We start from the raw sequence: 16,111 nt of genomic DNA on the forward strand, positions 1-16,111 counted from the left end.
AGTAGGAGGACAGATACACTTGAAAATGTGCATATGCAACTTGCATATGCAAGTGTCTTTTTAGATACACAAAGATTCAGTAGGAAATCTACAGAAGTCTTAAATACAGATCTTAAATATTATTCACATCACCTCATGACACAGACACTGTATCTTTGTCTGGTCCAATATCCATTGGCTGAATTTAACAAAAAAAAAAGGTTCAACAGAATTGATCCATTGAGTGGGAAATTATTTATTCTTCATCTTTAAATTATTTCAAGATAACAATAGCAACATGTACAGTTCTCACTGGAGGGACGAAGGAATATAAAGAGTTAAAATAAAAGTCACCTGTTTTTTCATCAGTTGAAAGTTTCTTCAAAGGAGTTATACAGAAACACGTGTTATCATCATCATGTCAACAATTCTTTAAAAAGTTATTCTCCAAAAGAAAAAAAAAAGTTATAATAAAGATAGCAAGGAACAGCCTATTTTTTCTCATTAATACATAGAATACATACAGTTTTTTCTTTCTTGTTTTTTTTTTCTAAGGGGACAGTTGTGTTATGAGTTTTTTGGACTGATAACGTCATGCTGCAGGTCATGGTGCATCTTCAGGCATCCCATGGTGCAAGCGCTGGATAAAACCAAGTACTGTACTGACTCTAGTAGTGTGCTGCTCACCAGTCCTCCAAAACATCATCAGAGAGAATCACATTTTAAATCAACGGGTATTAGTGAGACAGAGTAAAAACACCCAAAGCCTGCAATGTCTTCGCCCAACATGGATCGATCAACGCATGCTGGACGAAGGCCACAGCCAAACGTTACTTTTTTTTGTCAAGTTTTCAACTTTTTGCAAACACCTTTCTGAAATAACTTTCATTTCAAAGAAGAAAAAAACAATATACAAAAGAAGCTTAAATGTATAAACATGAAAAACAAAAAAACTAAACAAAAAATGATGGAAAACAAAAAAAGGCCAATTTGAAGCTCTGCTGAAGAAGCTGGAAACGTCAGTAGAGCTCAGTTAGTGAAAATATGTTCAAAAGTGTAACGACCCCTGTGGACATAATGGGACTGAAGGCATGGACTGATATTAACTCAATAGCACTGCTCAAAACATGACCTACACTGCCACCTGAAGGTGAGCAGAGTATTATCGTGATCCACATCTGCCAGCCAAAGCACCCTTAGACCTATCCTGTGCTCTAATGTCACAGCACATCAATAATATCTTGGATTATTTGATTATGAACAACATTTACATTGAATCGGCATGAGGTTTGTGAACATGCCAAATCCACATATCAAATCCACAAAATGAGAGTCATGATTCATTCTGTGCCCTGAACATTCTGCTTTACTTACACATTGAGTCAAAAGTGCGTCTCAAAATTGTTCCAGAGCCAGAGAGACATACAGAGCAACAGGAAGAGCAAGAGAGCCGTGAAAAACATATTGTGCTGTCTGTGACATTTGTTGTCGCCATCTCAGCCCCACTGCTTTGCTAGCAACAAGGAGACCACGACAGACTGGCTGCCTGCATGCAGTGCCATTGCCATGTCCACAGGTGACGACACACAGTCCGAGGAGTCCAGCCATCATCTAAGTAAATAACAGACTTAACTCTGTCCAATTCACAAGGACCCCCCATGTCACCGGTAAAAACACAGTGGATCCCTCCACCTTATGTAATGAAACGACAGGTCATCCCCCTACTACCCACACACACCCAAGCCAAGTCCTTAGTCAACAAAGCTAACAAAAATGATCTAGGTTTTTATATTATATATGTACATATGCTTTTCTTTGCACACAGGTTTCACGATAACGCAAAGGACTTGAACAGACAGGAGGAGGGCTTAATGATTTGGTTCCAAGTTGCTATGTACATCCCATCGGAGAGAGAGAGAGAGCGCAAATAGAAACTCTTCAAAAACATGCCAAAAGGTTTGATTCTTCATTTGTGTATTTTTTTGTTGCAAATGTACATATGTATAACGTGTAACGGAAACGTACCCTTTAAAAAAAACTGAATTTGACACAGTACACCCTCCCAACAAGATGAGCTAGATCAGTACATGTTGTATTTAAAAAATAAACTGTAAAAAGGCAACTGGCAAAAGAACAGAATTATGGGGACGCTGTGTACTGTGTATCCATGATGCCTTCCATGACATGCTTAACTAAGATCATAGCCAGAGAAGAGACCAGTGATCCCGTCCAGCAGCACACCCATGTATTAGATGTATTGTTATGTGTGCAATGTACAAAAAGCCTGGCACGTACTATAAACAAATGGCAAAAAAAAAAAAATGACAGAAGAAAGAATGCCTTGACCACTACTGGAGCTGCTGGTTTGTGGTAGGGGTTAGAAAGAGTATGGGGGTTGTGCGTGCGGGTGTGAATTGGAGGGGTTTGGGCGGTGAGTGGCTCTACAGACCTCAGGACCAGCCATCACATAAGTTCAGGAATGCATTCTGTAGCCATACTCGAATAAGACATGGACCGGAAGGCCGTGAAAGCAAGTACTGCAACCTCAGCCAAACGCTAAGACCACTGCATACCAACAACCAACGTGGCAAAATAAACCCAAATCAACGCAAAAGGTCCACCTCAAGTGATGTCTAGTCTTTCACTCCTGCCCTGCTTTTTGGCTGCTGAGCCAGTCACAATTGGCATTCAGCGTTACTCAGGCAGCACTGCAGAGCTGCTTAAGCAATCTAAAACATGGACAGGGTGCTTTGAAGGTCCAACACCTTGGTTAGAAGGTCCTACACCATGGTTGAAAATTCTGCAGCGTGGTTTGAGGCTCCTAGACCAAGACCACGCACAGAACTTCATTAAAAAAGATCCAAGCTTTCCCCTATTACAGGAATGTCTAAAGAGAAACACCATGCCGGATATGTGCGCTTCATTCAACTCAGCACAAGCCTCTGAACCAGGGCCCTCACAAACTCCCTGCAAACTGCATCCAATAAAGGGGAAGGGTGCAGGGGATTTAGAAATGAAGGAACCATCCAAACAGGCTTTAAAAAGCACAAGCTATGGCTTTAATGACAAGGGGATATGCAACCACACACATTATGCAGGCCCAAAATATATGGGACTTCAGTGATCTAATATAATGTAATTTAATAACTGACAAGCATGCCGATTCTGATAATTGTGATCATCCTCATTCAATTTTGATTCAAATGGTCTTGGGACTGTACATATCATATTATTTTATTTGGACAACAACGCAGTAAATACAACAAAAGAACAATCAAACAAAAGCTACAGAGAGGGTTCAGGATAGCCTCAGGAGATCTACACTCATGTGCTTTCCCCCCTTCAGTTCCTTGCTTGTCATTTACACGCTCCATTGACTAGGCCATGGCTAGGTCCACCAAGACCACACGCACGCACGCACGCACGCACGCACGCACGCACGCACGCACGCACGCACGCGCACACACGCGCACACACACACACACACACACACACACACACACACACACACACACACACACACACATAATGCATCTTATTATTCAAAAGCCTGGTTCAGGTCAAGCTAAAAGAGCGATCAATCACTCACTCATTCATTCATTCATTCAGTTCATGATACAAGCGTTTTGCTTACAGCTAAGTAAGAGAAAGCAGAATACACAGTTCACACACTGCGTTTTTCAGGCTGCTCCATGTATCTGCCGAGTAACATTAAAAGCCAGGTGGACATGGAGGGGAGCAGTGGGGATTGGAAGGTGTGGGCTTTGTGGCATGCAAGTACAGTACCTCGCTGAAGAAGTAATAGAAGATATTATGACTGTTTTGAAGTTGCTTACCAAAAAGGCGAATGTACAGTACAATGCACCAAGTTCTCTCTACTTGTAGGTGCCCAAGAAGACAACATCTCCAGCGTTATGAGGAGACGTCACACTCTGGGGAATTGGTGGGGAAATTGCTCCTTCACACCACCATCCGTTTTGCACCACTCTACCAGAAAAGTCCACCATAAAATGGTTTGAAGCCCGTCGACACACACACACACACACACAAACACATATACGTGCACACAAAACTTTCAAAACCAACGCCTATCAAAGACAGAGCTGATGAACTTTCTTCCCACTGAGAGGGAAGAGCTGGCGATAAGAGTCACCAACACTGGCTGCAAGGTCAAAGCCTCCAACCTAGCCCTAACCCTGGCCACTTAACAGAATGACCTTGCTCCTCTTCTCTGTGGAAATGAAAGTGGAACCATCAAAATGGCCACCAAACCAGACGACCTTGAGGTGCCGCTGAAAGCACATTAAGCCACGCGAGTCACTGTGTTGAGATTGTTTAAATCGGAAGGGGTGGGGAGCTAAAATACAAACAATCCATCCATCCATCCATCCATCCATCCATCCATCCATCCATCCGACAAGAGAAATATCATCTTCCATAGCCAACAAACACACAAATCCTCACCAGAAAAATAAGCGCAAAATATAGAAGGTAAACAACATCTAGCAGTTGATTTTGATCAGCGACTTTCCAAAAGAGGCAAAATGTTATCCAGTCAGAGTCACTTGTAAAAAATAAAAATTGCGTATGTTTTAAAAAATAACAAACTACAAAAACAAACAGTGCAAATCATATTTCTTACAATGTCTTTACAACAAGAATGGAGCTTGGCTGAGGGTGTCATCATGGGTGGACTGGGTTTGGGGGAGGGTTGAGGCCGATTGCAAGGGGTAGTGAGGGGTTGGGGTGTTACTATTTTATAAACGAACAGGCCCAGGAGTATGTGTGTGTGTGTGTGCGTGTGTGTGTGTGTGGGTTCGTGTGTGTGTATATGAGTGTGTGTCTGTGTGTGTGTGGGTGCATATGTAAGTGTGTGTATTTGGGTGTGCGTGTGTACAACAGACGTGGTTCCTCCAGGGGTTAGGGAGAGGTGGGGATGAACACAGAGGGCGTTCAGCTTCTCCTGGTCCTTGAGTGCTGAATCAGCCACTGTAGCGTGATGTCTGCAAAGCACACAAACACATCAGCCATCAAGTGCACAGCCGAGGAAGACAAACAAAATCAATACCACAAAAGTTCAAGCTCATTAAGGGAGGGGAGGCCACCATACTGAAGCATTTTAACAATTGTAATCATTCATTGCAGTGCCTCCATTATAAGTTTGTTGTTAGCCGTGTTTCCCAACCGGCGGTACGTGTACCACTAGGGGTAAGCGAGCACACTGCAGGGGGGACTTGGATTTTTTTTTTTAACAAATGCATGGGGCATAGTCACACTGGAATAGAAAAAGGGATGTAAAACACAAGTTAGGGGGTACTCATAGCATAACAAAAAAGGCTTGGGGGCTACATGAGACAAAAAAGGTTGGGAAACACTGCTGTACAGCAATGTTGCACATGCATGTGCACACGCACACACACACACACACAGAATCAAATCTAATCAAACAATCACACTGCGGCAACTCAATTCATTTTGGCATGAAGACATGGTCAAGACCATCTGATGCACTTCAAAGCCAGCATCAGATTGGGCAAGAATAGTGATTTAAGTGACTTTGAACGTGGCGTGGTTGTTGGTGCCAAACGGGCTGGTTTGGTCATTTCAGATACTGCTGAGATCTACTGGGATATCTATGCACAACTATTCTCAGGGTGAACAAAGAATAGTCAGAAAAATAGAAAATATCCAGTGAGTGACAATGCTGTGGGCAAAAATGGCCTGTTGATGCCAGGTCAGAGAAAAATTACCAGACCGCTTTGTGCTATTAGAAAGGCAACAGTAACTCAAATAACCACTTGTTACAAAGGAGGAATGCAGAGGAACATCTGTGACTGCACAGCACCTCTAGCCTTGAGCCAGACAACAGCCCATGTGTGAGTGTGTTTTGTCTGTGTGTATGCTGTGAATGAATATGTCAGAGAAAGAATTGTAAATTCATGTATGAGTAGGCTAGTTGTGTGTGTGTGTGTGTGTGTGTGTGTGTGTGTGTGTGTGTGTGTGTGTGTGTGTGTGTGTGTGTGTGTGTGTGTGTGTGTGTGTGTGTGTGTGTGTGTGTGTGTGTGTGTGTGTGTGTGTGTGTGTGTGTGTGTGAATGTGTGTGAGAGATATTATTGTTAATGTCTATTTAAATGTTTTAGTTAAACTGCATATTGGAACCTGGTCTTTTCAATTTCAAACTTCTGTGCTAACACTGTTATAGATTTTTTACAATAAAGTACACTTGACTTGACTTGACTTGACTACAGCAGCACAAGACCACTCCCGGTGTCACTCCTATCAGCTAAGAGCAGGAAACTAAACCTACAATTCACACAGGTTCATCCAAATTGGATAATAGAATATAGGAAAATGTTGCCTGGTCTGATGAGTCTAAATTTCTGCTGCAACACTCCGTAGGGTAGGGTCAGAATTTTGCGTCAACAATATGAAAATATGGATCCATCTGGCCTTGCATCAGTGGTTCAGACTAATGGTGTGGGGATATTTTCTTGGCATATTTTTGCCCCCGTAGTACTAATTGAGCATTGTTGCAATGCCAGAGCCTACCTTTGTACTGCTACAGGCAGTTAAGGCAGTTCTTAAGGCAAAAGGGGGTTCAACCGCACAGTAGCGAGATGCAAAGATTCAAGTTACTGAGCTTTGTTTGATGGCTTGTGATCACATTTTCCATGGGACTCAGGTGCAGGATAAAAGGGTTCAACTTCAACTTCATCTTCAGAGTCACAGGATGTTAGCATGGGCGGGCCAATCATACCAGATAATGACTTCAATCACATCGGAAAAAAGAAGAAAAATCAGGCTGGCAGATACTAATCCTGAAATCAGGTAAAAATCTCACCAATGTTGTCCTTCTCCTTGCACGAGATGGAGTAACAACAGATCTCCCTGTCCTGAATCGCAGACAGATTCCTGAAAAGGCCAAAGGGTCAGTTTAAAATGTGAAGGAAGAACAAAAAAGTCATAATAATGGGGATAATGCTTGTGACATGAGGAGGGAAGATAAGAACTCACATTCTCTCAATCAGCTCCTTCTCATCCAAGGCACCCGGAAGGTCTCTCTTGTTTCCTAAGACAAGTACCTGCGGATGGGCAGAGAGAGAGAGAGAGGGGGAAAGAAAATGTAAGACTAATGAAATGCAGGTTAAATATATTGAAATGATACCAATAACTCAGTCTACTTCATTTACTGTTACTGGTACACGTGATCAGGATTTCATTTCATCACTTCAGCACATGACGTCACATTAAAACCGATTCCACGGGACGCCATCCTCCGTACTGACTACATTATTCAGGCTAGTGCCAGTAAAGCATGATGAGCATTGACAAAAGTAGCTCTAAGCTGGGCATATATACTAGCCACATGTGCACTGTGGACCTCTGAAACAGTACGAGGAAGCCATTTAAGACCTCTGCTGGTCCCTCTGCCACTGCCCTTCAGTTGGGATCAATAGACTCCATCCTCCACCCTTCATCCACCCACAGCTGCCCTTAATGGCTTGCTACATTCACACTCAAGACATGTCGTCCCATCCGCCCACCCCTAGAAATGCTGACAGTTTTGACTGGGCCCGGGACAAAATCACGTGAAAGGACCCCCTACTCAATGCATACAATGTACTGGGGACTCAATTCTGGGCCCCCTCTCTCCCTGGGCCTGAGACAACTGACTCCTTTGTTTGCCCTCCACCCTGTGTGCCTACACCCACCCCCTCTTTAATGCTACACGTTAGCCAGGCTTGATGAGACTCGAGGGAGGAAACGAGGGAGAGGAGGAGGAGGGGTGGGGGAAGGAGGAGAGGCTGCATCCCATGTCATTTGAGCTCACTTGCTGCTTTCCCCCCATCTTTGCTTGCTCTCTCTTCACCTCTCTCTCACACCAGGCAGCTACCCATCATACAAAGACAGTGACAAGCACACAAACATAACTAAGAAACACACATGCTCAATCAGGATCCCCCCATCTATCCATCTATCCATCCATCCCTCTCCCGTCTCTTGGTTCGATACATCAGGCGGCGATGCAACCACAGTCATTATTCAACACACACTCACACACACACGCACGGACGCATATTCATTATTCATTGTAAAGGATCGTGACAGGACAGGAGAGAATACTGCTCTGGCCATCCTTCTGCCATTGGTGGGAGGGGCCAGAAGAGGCTCCATATGAGAGCCACATGGGCTGCATAGAGATTTGCACTAACACACACCCCACAGTGCGTAAAGAAGCCATGCCCTAATGCTCACAGATTTGGTCTTGGGATTGGAAGGTTGCAGGTTCAAATTCCACTTCTTTTTTTTAAAAAGACTTTTTTATGGACTTTTCAGCCTTTATTTCAGATAGGATAGTGAGGAGTGACAGGAAGCGAATGTGGAGAGAGAGAGACAGGGTAGGGATGGGAAAAAATGACCCAGGCCGGATTCGAACCCTGGGTGCAACCCTTGGGCATGCAAGCCCAAATGTGGGTGGGCTTAGCACGCTGCGCCACAGCAGCCCCCTCAAATTCCACTTCATCCATGACCAAGAACCAAGGCATCTCACCTGATCTCATATTGCTACAAAGACTGTAAACAATTATACACTGTACCACACACTTAACAGCCGTGGCCTAATGGCTGGAGAGATGGCATTGGAATCGGGAAGGTTATAGGTTTACATCCCATTTCATATCATCCATGGCTGAAGTACCCTTAGTCAAGGCCCCTAATTTAATTTTGCAATGACACAGTGGCTGTAGTCAATACATTTTACCTAAATAAATTGAACTTGATATGGATCAAAGGTTCAGTTAAATATAATGCCATTGGCCCTGTCGTGGCCAAACGGTAGGGCACTGGGTTACTATGCCAGCAACCCGGGTTTGATTCCTTCCCCGTCTCTCTCTCCCCACTCATTTCCAAAATTGGGGCTTCCCACTATGATGCAAGTAACTTTTTTAAACCCTTAGGACACTGAACAACAAAATTGACCAGTATGCTTAAAACATCTCACATCCTTTCAGCTGATGAACGATGAAAAGCTTCTTGGTCAAAACAAATGGTCTTGGTCTAACCACCAACGACCTACTACAAGACAATAACAAAACAAATGGACAGACCGGAGAGGGTTGGGCAATCTATTGCAATGACCCCTGTCCGCCTGTCTGCCTGTTTGTGCGTCCACTCGCAGTGTTTTTAAGTCGCCCACGGGTGGCACCAAATACAGAACATTACGAGCACCTCTAAGCATTGGGCAGGGGGTCAGTTCCTGTATCTGATTGCTCATGTTATTATTTCTAGTGGGTAGATAAGTAGTTGTGATAAGTAGTTGTGAAATGATGTGCAGTACTCACTGGAATGCCTTGCAGCTGGGGTTTGTCGAGCAAGTTGTGCAGCTCATTCTTAGAGGCCTCGATCTTCTCAGGGTCAGCAGCGTCCACCATATATCTGCAAGACGGGGGGGACAGAGACAAGGTCAGTGGTACAGTGGTCCACAGAGACCAAACAGTGCCAAATTATGTATATGATGTTCCTTTAAAAACGCAAAAACGGGACAGTAAAATGAAATGGTACAGTGAAAAACACTGCCTCCTTTTAATTTGGTTGTCTCTTCTTAGTTATCTCTTTTACATACTCTTGTTATTTACTCGCTTGCTCTGGTATTAATTCATTTTATCCGACAACATATTGTGTATGAACTACAAACAGTGCACAGGGGGGGTGATCAATGGTGGCCAATGTAAGTGTAGCTATAGTTTAGATTGTATATGTGTACAGCGACAAGAAGTCAATTTCAAAGTGTAATTCTCTGATCATTTCTAAAACAAGCGGGAGGGTGTTTAGTTACACCGACCTGTACAGTACAGTATGTGCCATGTGCTAGCCACTACAGGTTTTTTTTTGTGTGGGTGGGTGGGTGTATGGAGGAGATAATGGTAGGGAAGCCTTTACTCCTACAATGCTGATTTCACATTCTCTTTGTTGGGTGTTAGCCTATTCTACTTTTAAAATGGTAGATACACTGACAGTGAGCCACACATAATTGCTCGTCTGCAATTAAGTCTGGTAAGTAAGTAGGCAAACCAAATGCCATAGCACAGACTGGAAATTTGTGATGATGCTGAAATCATACAAAAGAGATGTCTGGGGAGTCCAAGTCATGGGAGTCAGAGGAGCAAATTTGTAGGCAAACAAAATAGATGCTTTCAGCGTGTCTCACTACAAATAGGACTAGTTGTAAACAGTAACAGACAAAATTCAGTATGTGCATAAATAAGGTTCAGGTGATAGTCATCCTAATGACTGACATTCCTATGCCAGCCAATCAGATCATGGACAACATCAGCAGGAGGCTCCTAGTGGCACCTGCTTCACGGTACTCACACAATAGCACTGACTCCACGGCAGTACCTCTCCCACATACTCCTGAATCGAGGCTGACCACCGATGTCCCAAAGCTGCCAGAGGAGAAGACAAACCAGTTAGAGCTAGAAAACATACAAGACACACATACTGTACGACACAGTGTAGACACATGACAAACACACAATATAACACATCACACAATCGGCACAGCCCTCATCAAGCCACACATTGTTTTATCAACATGTGCTATATCAATATATGACAGACACAGACATATACTGTGCTACCTAACATCCAACTCCTGAACTATAACCCATTGCTGTAAAAAAGCACATGTATTATGAAACATAAGCAGGGAGTGGGTGGCTTCAGGAGGCGTCTCTTAGCAGTGTGAGGTGAGGACAAGACATGCAAGCCTTCCTAAAGAGAATGTAGTGAACTACTTAGCCATCAATCTCCACCTCTCTGCTTAACATTAACCCCAATGCAGACAGATAAATGGCAGGAACACCCAGGGCTGAGGGAATGGGCTAGGCATCATTCTTAGAGTTAACATGGGCTTGTAGAAAGGGGGTTTGTAGAAAGGAGGTGCGTGTGTGTGTTTGTGCGTGCGCGCGTGTGTGTGCGTGGGGATAGCAGTACGATAGCCTGAGGTTAAATGCTTCAGCAGAAATCTGGACTTTTGGCAGACCCTGACAAGACACCCGATATTGGGCTTGTTTGCGTGCTTGCATACACACAGACACACACAAGATGCACATGAAAAGAACACACACACACACACACACACACACACACACGCACACACACACACACACACGCACACACGCACACACGCACACACGCACACACGCACACACGCACGCCCTACATCAACCTAGATCACTTCAAACAGTGCAAATGTTTTAAGGTTTGAACTTGTGTGCTTGTTTTGGCCAGATGATAGGCTGGCTGGCTGGCGGGCTGCTCTTCTGACCTTGATGGTGACGTTGCCCTTGGTGATCTTCCTCATGTTGAAGCCCACGGTGGGGATCATGTCCTCGCTGAACTGCCCCGACTGCAGAGGGAGAACACCACACACACACACACACACACACACACACACACACACACACACACACACACACACACACACACACACACACACACACACACACACACACACACACAGTCATGAATATACAGGAGGTCTGACTGCTGACAGCTGCTGGTGATGCCAAACCATGCTAATGGGTAATGATGAGTGCCAAAGGGCTGGATAGCTAGCTAGCTGCATCTTTTGAAAACTAGCTGACGCCACGTGGAAAAAGGGCTTCTGGATATTGATTAAAAAATGAGCAAACAAACGGTCAGAGCGACACACACACACACACACACACACACACACACACACACACACACACACACACACACACACACACACACACACACACACACACACACACACACACACACACACACACACACACACACACACACACAACTATGTACCCATCTATACGCCTGCCAAGGGCTGTTATGCCCAACCACAGTCATTAGAAATGTTGTGAGAACGTTCCAATTTGTGACATGAAATGTTTTCTGGTGGATCAGTCCAGTGAACAGACTGTATGGCAACAGATTTTTCCTTCCCAAAAGCCAGGTGGCAAAAATAACTTCTGAGACTGCTGTGACAACTGTGAAGCGGTAAAATAATTGGAAAACCATGACATGAAGATCTGGACATTTACAAACATGGTGCCATGACTGTGACATGTGAGAGAAAGAGAAGCTCTGGACACATTACAGAGCAGAATAGAGAAGTGCAATTCCAGTTGAGGGCTATTTAGCATACTGGCTTGTCTAGGTCCGTCCTTCACCAGTACCTGCAAATGCAATAAAATCCATTTCCCAACCCATTTCTTCTCTCTTGCAACCAAACATCAAAGGATAAGATGATCACCTTTACTCCAACATTGACACCTGAATTACCCCCTGGGGATCAATAGAGTTACTCTACTACTACTACTCTACTCTACTACTAGATATTTGACTTAGTACTGGCCTACTGTAACAGAAATGTTTTAACAGTATGCAAAATACATCAGATAGCAACCCCGTGATGGGGGAAGACTGATTCAATTACCTACAAACTTAACATGATTTGACTTATCTGAAACGACACATGCAAAGAGACACTTCCATCCCTCATGTGCGTCTCCATATCTACTTAAAGAGGGTTCCTCACTGCATTACCTACTCAGTTAGCAAGAAATCATTGCACGGCTTCAACTGATGGGAGGCCGGCTATTTCAGGCTTGTGATAGTCACTCTCCAAAGGACGAGTCAAAAATAATTTGTCACATAATGTGTCACTGCACGTCGCGATGGTCCTGGTGGTGGGTCCCTTGATGTACAAAAAGTAAAAAAAACTGGCTGGCAAGGATGATGTGTTTCCAAAAGATGAGGGGTACCGCAGAATGACAAATGAAGGGATGATGTGTTCCTAAAAGATGTGAGGTACTAACACAGAGTTACAATGGGAGGGATGATGTGTTTCCAAAAGGATGCGAGGTAGCACAGAATTACAACTGAAGGGATGATGTGTTTCCAAAAGGATGCGAGAAGCAGCAAGGAATTACAACTGGAGGGTGTGGCACTGACTGAGCAGGTTTGGATTTATGTCCTTGCCAAAGGTGTGAATGTACACACGCGGGTGACCTTCCAGAGTCTGGCCCTGCGTGTTGTCCTCTGTCGCAGGTAGAATACACATTAGCTCAGCCAGACGACTCCATCCTCGCTCGCTCGCTCAAGACTGTTGGTGTACTGTCGGATCATTGATGTTTTTTGGTAGCAGACGTCAGGGTGGTACAAAAACAGCTAATGCCACAATTGTATGAATTAAAATTATTTTTTGTTTTTACTGGGTTAAATAAAAATATTCATTGACCAATAATTAATAATTGGCTTATTTAATTTATCCAAGAGTGGCATTAGCTGTGGTTGTGCCACCTGACGTCTGCTACTGAAAAATGTGACTGACCCCGCTAAAGCTTGACAGGTTGCTGTTGTGTGACAATTGGTAAGCTTAGAACTTAAAGGGATGCTGCCGTCTACGAGCCATGTTGATCAGGCCAAACACTCAGAGAGCAACAGGAAGACGGAGGTAGTGGTCACGGAGAGGGGGGAGGGTTCAACTTCATTTTAGACAGGACAGTGAAGAGTGGGACAAGGAATGAGTGAGGGAGAGAGACGAGGGTGGATCGGTAAATGATCCGGGTCAGAAATCGAACTTGGGTCGCTCACATAGCAGTGCCCAGCCGACTAAGCCTCTGCCGGGCTGAGGTCACAAAGAGTTTCATTGCTAATAACCTCACGTTTAATTTAGCTACTCTGCAATACAATTGGGTGTGTAATAAAATTATGCTTGCTCACAAAAATTATGCTGTAAATGAATTTCAGTCAAAGCAACTGTACATTCAATAAGTTAAGCCTATTAAAGTAGTTACAAGTTTTGCAATCAAAAGCTTTATGGTCTTATTAAAAAGCAGCTGACAGCGTCTAATCCCAAACCCGACAAAATCACAATCAAGAAAAAATTTGCAGCTCAGGGTCAAATGCCAACAAAAAGCAGGTTCAAATTCCGGTAAATTCTTCTGCGCCCAAACGTTAGTGAGATACTGGTGGACAACAGCACTTAGGCTCTTTCCATCCCACTGAACAGGAGAGCAGAACAGTAAACAGGTTAAGCATGCAAATACAATTCTGTAAATGCAGCTTCCAGTAACAAATAATCACCAGCATGATTCAATAGTGACTGACGCACTCACAGATGTGATTCAGCAAACACGGATGACAACATCCTGTTTGCCCACCACAGACACCACCATTATGAGTTTGATTAAAGGCAGATGGGGGGGGGGTTGATGTTGTTGTGTAGAAATACGTGTCAACATTGGTGACATCACACCTTGAACTGATGACCTGAGGATGAGGGGCTGGCCTGGTACCAACATTTTGCATACCACCACGGGGAAACTGATGAGCAGGTTAAAGGCCTACACCAAGATTTAAATCAATAATAGGCAATACAAAACAAACATTTTACCTAACCAAACCAAACCTAAGATTATTTTCATCTGAATCTGAACGTGTATGCTATGCAGCAAACAAATGGATATGACAACCCTTTCAAAAACCTGTTGGCATTCAAGTCTGCGTAACATAAATCCTAAACAAAACAAATTGCATGTAGAGAATGATTGGCCTGATAGTGTTTCAATATTCACCACATTCGAATTCCTGCTTTTGAGTAAATGCAACGTGCCACCTGCAGTAGAATAGAAACACCACCACACGTCAAAGTGAGGATGAGGAACAGTGACAGTAAATCAGGCGGTCTGCTTTTGCGTCCATCCACTGTGGTGTGTAGGCCTCCCTTAGCGGCAGAATGTTTGATAATGGGACATGATGTCTGAACAGGACACCACTCCTAGTAACATTCCATCCATGACCTACAAAACTATCCAAACATAACCTTTGAAAGATATTAGCCTCGATCGCTTGCGTCAAAATATTGCCACTTTCATGAATGCTAGTCAGCTCGTGCAGTGGTGGTGCTTGGTCTTTCGGCCGAGTTCTTCCAACAAACTAGCCTAATCCACACAATTTCAGCCTTGGACATTCCTGGCCGGATTTAGGACAATGTGCCAAACAAAATGTAGTTTGTGGATAACAAATGGAAGCACCTAGCTAGCAAAAATTGAGAGGACTCCATTTTCATTCACCAAACGTCACACGCTATGCCGTCATAACGGGTCTCTGGACATCATATGATGAACTGAGGCTAGCTCCCTCCACGCATTCGCGCACGCTTTAGCTAATGTCTGGGCCCACACGATCATCCAACGTAGTATTTTGGTCATTAAAATGAAGCAACGTCGACTACATAAACAAAATGCAAGATGACATCGTAGTTAACGATTAAACTGACATCTTTTTTTGCGCCAGAGAACACAACACTTAGCAATTACTGGGGGCGCAACGTCAATCACGGGACCGATACCTTGGAAGAAAATAATGATTTGCATTTTTACTAGAGGGACTCATAAAACGACCACATTACCGCAATCACGTTAACGAAGGTGGTCTTCCCCGAGTACTGCAAACCAACCAGTGTCAGTTCCATCTCCTCCTTCCAAAACAGCGCTTTAAACCAGTCCAATAGCTTGTTAATCAAGGCAATCATCTTGTCGCCGCTCGCTGGAAATTGCTAACGAAATATCAGCTGACTAGCTTCGCTGGCGCGGCGCCCCGTAGGAGAAATGTTGCAGTGTAGCCTTCCTTCCTCTTCCTGGGAGAAGATTTAGCTGAAAACGCCAAACAATCGTCACTATTAAACGTTGTCTGGTACTGCCTTGTGATGAACGACACTATCGTGAAAGGCTATCCGCTCTGTTTTCTTGCAGCCCCTGTTCCTCCCTATGGTTTGTCCTTCCTCATTGGGTGGGGTTTCAGATCCATGCACAGCTGATCCTAAACAATGCAGGGAGAAGGGCGACTGGTAAAAGAAGGCATGCTGGCCTGGGTGCTAGCATAGGTTCTTGAGATTGCGCCCTCTAGCGTAGACATGAAGTTTGTACCTGTGTTTGTAACACTTGTCTTGTGATGTCTGATCCCCAGGCCAGCCCTCTTTCTGCTTCTTCTCTTCATGTAATTTTAGTTTTTAGAGTTGCCAAATGTCAACACCTACTGTGATAAACATACGCGACAAATTAAGTTGAACTTCTACAACTTCCTT

At 44.0% G+C, this 16,111-nt stretch overlaps 1 protein-coding gene across 1 annotated transcript; it reads right to left on the bottom strand.

Annotated features, from left to right (window-relative positions):
- Positions 1–215: 215 nt before the first annotated feature.
- On the bottom strand, positions 216–15,856 carry arl8a (ADP-ribosylation factor-like 8A). Its single transcript, XM_063215944.1, has 7 exons — positions 15,437–15,856; positions 11,309–11,389; positions 10,351–10,424; positions 9,321–9,414; positions 6,994–7,061; positions 6,821–6,891; positions 216–4,982 (listed from the first exon to the last, which is right to left on the bottom strand). Exons 1-7 carry the CDS (start codon positions 15,557–15,559, stop codon positions 4,933–4,935), a joined length of 561 nt encoding a protein of 186 aa, XP_063072014.1. The 5' UTR covers positions 15,560–15,856; the 3' UTR covers positions 216–4,932.
- Between the last annotated feature and the right edge of the window lie 255 nt (positions 15,857–16,111).

Source organism: Engraulis encrasicolus, chromosome 14, assembly GCF_034702125.1.
Source record: "Engraulis encrasicolus isolate BLACKSEA-1 chromosome 14, IST_EnEncr_1.0, whole genome shotgun sequence".
NCBI lineage: Eukaryota > Metazoa > Chordata > Actinopteri > Clupeiformes > Engraulidae > Engraulis > Engraulis encrasicolus.